The sequence below is a fragment of the Aplysia californica genome, unplaced genomic scaffold (assembly GCF_000002075.1).
Source record: "Aplysia californica isolate F4 #8 unplaced genomic scaffold, AplCal3.0 scaffold00057, whole genome shotgun sequence".
NCBI lineage: Eukaryota > Metazoa > Mollusca > Gastropoda > Aplysiida > Aplysiidae > Aplysia > Aplysia californica.
Window position 1 is genome coordinate 627,708 of NW_004797327.1, and position 7,500 is coordinate 635,207.

A 7,500-nucleotide genomic window follows, 5' to 3' on the forward strand; every position below is an offset into this window, starting at 1 on the left:
TCTTCTTCTTCTTCTTCTTCTTCTTCTTATGGACATAATATGATTCCAAGATCATGGCGTCGGCGATATCATTATGTCTCTTTCAAATGATAAACCATAATTAATATCAATTATAAAAATCACTATAATATAATTATAATGTAACGATAACAATAGAAAGAATATTATCAAGAAATACAATTATAATAATTTGAAAATAAAATTTATGATCATATTATTATAACACTAGTAGAATCAAAACATAAAAAAACCCTATAATAACAGTAACATTATAGTATGTTAATATTATGGTCTCTCAATCATCTTCATGTAATAGAGTGTATTTCGGGCAATGACGCATGACGGAGCCCATCCCTCTCCATGCCAGACCACAGCCGATGTTCTCCTATTTGATTATTCGCCTTCGTCTTAAACTAAACATGTAACAGCGGGATATCTAAGATATTTCCCTTCCCACCTCCATCCCCACCGTTTTGGCTGGTAAACTGCGTTGCGGAGGTCATTCATCCAGTGATACAATGTTAACCTCATTCTCTCGTGTGGTTTAGAAGGCTTGCTTGGAACCAAGACAGAGATTTTGGGTTAGGGATGGAACCGAACCAGTGATGTCCGTCCACCCTTCAGGTTAGAGTTCAACAGCCTGACACAAAAGATGCTCTCCTGGATAACCCAGATCCCAGCTTCAGTGACCAAAATTAAGATAATTTGGAAAGGAAAGAATTTTGCCCTCAGCTCCAACATCAGACTGGTGTGTCCCCTGGTGGTGGCCTTATGTTCGTATTGTGCAAGTGAATCGTGGAATATGATAGCAGATTATATTGAAAGAAGAATACCATCCTTAGAAATGAGATGGTTCCTCCAACTTCTTGTCATATCGTAAAAAGATCGCATAAACAATGAGGTGATGAGAACAGGAATTTGGAAACATCATCTGGCCACACTGTAACAATACGCACACTGTAACAATACTGGCTCATCACACGATCTCAAACTTCTGGATTGGCCAAAACTATCCTACGGAGAACCTCACTGGGGCGGAGACAGAGAGGCAGACATAGGAAGCATTGGGAAGAAAACATCAAATAGCAGACTGGCCATGACAGGAAGATCTTATTACCGAGGGCTGCAAACAGGAAGGAGAGGTGGACAGTCGAGGAAAAATCTACAGTGGTGCCCAAAATGTCAGCCAGACTGCGGGATAGGCGAAGGTGAAGCTGAATGTGATACTACTACTACTACTACTACTACTACTACTACTACTACTACTACTACTACTATTATTATTATTACTACTATTATTACTGCTACTACAACTACTACTACTGCTGTTACTACTACTGCTACTACTACTATTACTACTACTACTACTACTACTACTACTACTACTACTACTACTACTACTACTACTACTACTACTACTACTACTACTACTACTACTACTACTACTATTAATATTTATGATAACAATGATAATAAAACTGTTAATAATAATAATAGTAATGATAATAATAATACAAATACTACTAATAATGATATTTAATATTATATGGTGCCCTTTTTTATATATCAGCAGTATTTATCTCAGCACCAACTTCCACCTCGTCGTATGGAAGAGAGAAAAAGGGGCACACGCCCACATGTCCTATTAGACAAAACACAGTCGGATAACAAGCCACAGGCCCGAATCCCTCGTTGGCACAATTCGATCCGGGGCGGTCGATACCTTTAGCCTAACGATGTTTGCCATTAATTTTCGCCTGGTGACTCCGTGTGGAAATTTGTTGAGATCTTCGATCGCTAGTTTCAAATTGGGAGATGGAAATTAGCCTACAGAAATGAAATAGGAGAAGCAGCAAAAAGTTAGGACATTCGGGCGGGAGGTAAAAACAAACAAATCAAAGGCAAAAATAACCTCAAACCCAAACAACCGCCTCCCCCTCCCCTCGAACAAGAAAACAAAACTGCACGGTTTCTCTGTAGAGGTATGGTGAGGGGTGGATAGCGTGAGGGGAGAAGGGATGGGGCGGTTGGGATAGGGGGTAGGGTGACATTGGAGAGAGGGGCGGGCAGCGAGTGGGGGTGGGGGGGGGAAGGAGGAAGGATGAGAAGGCTCCCACAAAACCCATTAAATTGAGCCAGGAACCCATAAAATTGGAATAAGAGAAAGACAAAGGAAAACGAAAATAAAAGAAGACGAAACGAACTGCAGACACGACTGGCTACTGTACTGGGGTACACATCAGAGAGGAAAAGTGGTAATCTTACACAGGTGGTTTTCTTGTACTGTACTATTACACCTAATAAATAATTTAGAATAAAATATGAGGGAGTAGGGGGGGGGGGGATGCAGAGTGGCCGTTTGAGAAGGCGATTTTCTTGGACAGGTGGTTGTTAGAGCAGGTTTGAGTACAACATCTGGCTTTATTTCTGATAGACTTGTTGAAATATGTATATATCATTATACATATTATATAAATCTTTAATATGTCTAGACCTATCTATCTATCTATCTATCTATCTATCTATCTATCTATCTATCTATCTATCTATCTATCTATCTATCTATCAATCTATCTATCTATCAATCTATCTATCTATCTATCTATCTATCTATCTATCTATCTATCTATCTATCAATCTATCTATCTATCTATCTATCTATCTATCTATCTATCTATCTATTTATCTATCTTATTGTATATATATATATATATATATATATATATGTGTGTGTGTGTGTGTGTGTGTGTGTGTGTGTGTGTGTGTGTGTGTGTGTGTGTGTGTGTGTGTGTGTGTTATACATACAGGCTCCATTAAGTCGTGCACTTAAAACCCTTTTCTTGGTGCTCCGTATGAACTCACTCTGTTCGGTCTTTTAGTATAATCAATTGCTTCTATGTCTATTTGCCTGTCTGCTCCCCCCTCCCCTCGTCTCTGTCTCTCTCGTTCTCGCTCCCCCCCCCCTCTCTCTCTCTCTCTCTCTCTCTCTCTCTCTCTCTCTCTCTCTCTCTCTCTCTCTGTGTGTGTGTGTGTGTGTGTGTGTGTGTGTGTGTTTGTTTAGGTGGGTGGGAATGGGGGTGGGGGGAGGGGTGAGTGCAAGAAACCACGTACTTGGGTGCTCTAGTGCTTTGCCAAACTACATTTCCTGAACCGATCAAATCCTGCACCCCCTATTAGCTGAAGAATAGTACACTTCGCTTAACAATGACATTTCATGAACTGATAATACATAACCGCATTAGTTACCCGTTAAGCACTTTTTTTTTTGGTAGGCGTAAAAAAAAGGGGGGGGGGGTTGTTCTATTTTTTTTTCTTTGAAGAGAAGGAATTGAGAAACGTGTCAACACAATTCTGGTTATCTGATCTTTGAAAAGATCAAAACTAAAACAACAACAAAAAAGATAAAAATCATAAAAGAGAAAACAACAAGCAAACTACTAAACGTTATCTTCTTAACGATCAATTTGATCCTTTTGGAAGCACGCTGTTTTGGTCGTTTTCTGCTGTGGCTAACTCAGTATTGAGTGAGATATTCAGAAGCAGAAAATTGGACGTGTTACGTTAGCTGAGTGCTTTCTTGCACTTACTCCAACTTCCGATGTTCGGGCGTTTTGTCTCCTCTCTCTAGCCTGTTGAAAAATCTTCCAATTGAGGCCAAAATAATTAAAGTTTATGCCTGTACGTGCTGTACGTGCTCCGCAGAATTTCAGTTTCATTTTTCACAAGTTCTTATTTGTGAGACTGTAATTCAATACATTTCAAAGGGAAAGCTGAAAAAAATGAAATTAGAAGAAGATAGAACCAAGCTTAAGTAAGTAGCATCCTGCAAAAGAGGAAATTGAAAGCACATCTGTAACAGAGATAGTGCTGCAGTACCGAGATCATAATTGGTCAACACTTGGAGGAGGCCAATATAACTAATTGATTGTGAGTGCACAAGCTGAACTAAGGCTCGATCGACTGTGTTTCATAAGCCCGAATTAGTTCTAGAAAAGTGTAATCGATTGTTTTGGGAACGGTCATAGATAAGCATTGGACCTTTTGTTTTTTGTTTCTGTAAAGTGTTTTACGGTGCTCGCAACTGGATAAGGTCATATGAGCGCGCGGGACACACCTAATATTTTCAGTTGGTAGGAAATTTTGAATTTTGCCCGGGTCGCGGCCGAAGCCTACTCTTATCGATTTTAGACCACCAATGGATCTTTTTCGTGCGCATCTTGCACACGGGCCCTCCGAGATTTTTCGCCTCCCTCCGAGAAGGCTAGGTGTAGATCTTTCCTACCAGAAGATAGGGGGTGTGGCTGAAAGACAGCAGTAAAAAAAAAGCGAAGGAGTAGCAGTAGAAAGGCTGCAGAAAAAATCAGGAGCCCAGAGGAAGGGGCAAAGGAGGTGAGGGGGTGGGGGCAAAAAGAGGAGACGAAAGCAGACTATAGAACATTGCTAGAGAGCAGGAAATGAGGTGAAAGGAGACAAATTTAGAGAAGAAAATTTTTCGGTCGCTACCCGGATTCGAACCCGGGACCTTTTGAATGAGAGGCCAACACCTTAACCTCTAGGCCACGAGAGCCCCCGCACTGGATCTAATCTTAGGGAAAACAACTTTAAAAATTAAGAAGCCCCTGCATGAAGAACTTCCCAGTATTGAAAAAGATAATAAATCAACACCATTCTGTATGATATGGGACTGGCGCCTTATCTGCCCCCAGGTATTTAACCCCATTTGTCGTCCCTGTTCTTGTTTTAAATTATTTTTTTAACAGTTAAAAGGGCCATGCTTTTAAATAAGGTGCAAAAATACGTGCCCAAATGTATCTGGACCGAGGTAAACTGCTCTTTATTTTTGTCACAGAGTGATAAATAAGCTTATTTCATTTCAACATCTCTATACATTTCGGCAGTAGTCAAAACATGTGCAGAGGCGATACACATCTGACAAAAACAGAGACATGTCGTATTATTTCGATGGAAACTATTTTCTGAAGAGCACTGACAATTAACACTTCCTACTTACAAACAATGATGTTCATGTCAATGAGTAACTCCATGACGATGATAAGGCAGTCGAGGATGACGAGGGCAATAATGCTGTACTGGACCAGGTTTGTCTTGAGGAAGGCTGCCAGTTTCCCTTTACACCTGGTGGAGAAATACAACGGTTTGCATACATGCGTCAGGGATATTTTAAGCAGATGAAGCTGAGATTAGACAAACACACCAAAAACTAATGTAAATATAATTGTTTTTAAATATGATTGTGTTAATGAGCCTGAGGCCACACATTTACTTCTGTACATGTACATGAAAGGTAAACGTTGCCAGGCTGAGCGAGAGTTAATAATTTGTTATTATAAGAACCTATGCCTAAAACGACCAGTGCCCTGTAGCCATTAGAGTTTAATGTCCAGTATTTTCCCGTCGGTCCTCATGATCTGAAAAAATTAAGAGGCGGGCTGCCTGGTTCTGTGCTTCATGATTTAACCGTAAAACACAAATAAGTGACTGAAACGTCATGAAGTCAATTATCATTATGAGAATGGACCCGGGAAGTTGGAGCTTAGCCTGTACTCATCAATGCCGCAGAGTTTCGATCGCGTCCCTTGGTCCATGGCTTGGTTTCCAGAAAAAGAAATGTAACGAGGTAAAAGAGGAAACAAACGAAATATGACTGTAAATTCCTTGGAGATGAAGAAATCAATGTAGCCCTAATATTATTATGATTCACGACAGGGTCTGTAGGCTGAGTTTTGCAGGCGTTCAGAGAAAGGGTCGATATGGAGAGAAGGGGAGGGGGTGAAATGAATGATTCGGAATATTTTTTTTTTTTTTTTTTTTGGGGGGGTTACGGGAGGTGGGGAGGGTTACGGGTAGGAGGTGTCATTACAAAAGGGTGAGGGGCTGGAGGAACGTATTTCTTAAGATTTTCAAGCGTGTAGTATATGATGCAAACTGACCACCTGATAAGGAGATTCACTAGACAAAGAAAAATGCATGCAACGTGATCGGAGCCATTAGAATGAGAAATAGAAGCATCACTACTGTACGGTGTATACTATAATAATATACAAAATCATCATCACACGAACAAAGAAAAGGCAGAATATGTCCTTCATGCATTCAGCTTAGTTACCAGCTTACTCAACTGAAACATCCTAATATCCCCATAACAACAAAACTAAAAATGAATAACACCATATTCATCCCAGCACGCAACTATCAATGCCAAACATGGACCACGAACAAGACATTAGAGCAAAGGATTACAACATTTGAAAGGCGATGCCTTAGAAAAGCAGTAAACAAGACCAGGCGGGACAAAATTACAAACTCTGTAATCCGAGAAATGGTGGGCACAAATGATGTCATGCATCACATCCAACACCAAAGAATCAAATGGATCGGACATCTCCTACGATTACCAAAACACCATCCAGCACAACGTGCCTACATAAAAAAAAATCCGATGGCAACAAGGCTAGAGGGCGACCGAGAAAGACCTGGATAGAAGGAGTCAGGGAAAGATTGACCACCCACGGCATCCCCCTGACCCAAGGTCTCCGGCTGGCGACAGAAAGACGTCTCTTTCTTCCCGCGACACCCAAAAGGGTATAAGCGGCGGATAAAAGTAAAGTAAAGAAAAGATTTATGCAACAGGGGGGGGGGGAGTGGTGAAGAGACAGAGAAATCATGGTACTGCAGGAGATTGTATCTCTTTAAATTTTTTGGTTGTATATGTTTTTATACAGTCCTTTTTGGTTGTAGTAAAGAGATTATTATGAAAAAAGTGTAATCATTTTAAAAAAACGATTTTCAACATAATATGTCAAATGATTTCGGTCTGTCATTCCACACATTGTTGTTCACAACATGGTAGAGAAAACGTTCAACGGGTACTTCAAGACTGATCAGAATGAGAAAAAATCGCTAGGTAGGCCTACTAATCATAGACGAGGTTGCCTGTCTGCACTTTAACGAAAATCTATTGATTGGAAATTTCTATCAGATTTCGTTCACCAATTTGGAGAACGCACTTGGTTACCTCTCGTTTCCAAAGGTCTGGAAATAAACTTTGGGAATTTCTATATTAAAAAAGAATGAGAAGACGAAACGCTCACAAAGCTTTCAGGCTGATATTTTTTCCCTCTCGTCTTTCTGTTCTGAACTCTAAAGATGCTTGTGTTGCATTTTATGGTGCACATTGGGAGCTAAAGAGAGGCTAAACAAAGAACTGTGAGATGGAGTAATTTTTTTTCCACATCCTTATCGAACAGGCTTAACGCCCTTTTCATCTCATGGTTATTGGACGATTTCAGAATTTAGAATATTGCATCCATCTATAAAGTCGCGGAGAGACTCAGAGGCCCCACGAAAAAAAACCAAATTCAGAACGGCCCATTAAGATTTGAAACAGAATCATGTCCTGCAATACTAATATCCTACCAACTGAGATAACGGTAGGCTCTCAATTGCTTCTCTCTGTTGCTTTACAAGTGCAATTGCATA

The 7,500-nt window shown here is 40.2% G+C and overlaps 1 protein-coding gene across 3 annotated transcripts in view; it reads right to left on the reverse strand.

Moving 5' to 3' along the window:
* LOC101850633 overlaps positions 1–7,500 on the reverse strand; it is a 92,888-nt gene that overhangs the window by 18,108 nt on the left and 67,280 nt on the right. For all 3 annotated transcript variants that reach the window (XM_005093050.3, XM_005093049.3, XM_035968405.1), the window contains exon 3: positions 5,012–5,136. In XM_005093050.3, coding sequence (XP_005093107.1) covers positions 5,012–5,136 — 125 coding nt within the window. The remainder of the gene's footprint in view (positions 1–5,011; positions 5,137–7,500) is intronic.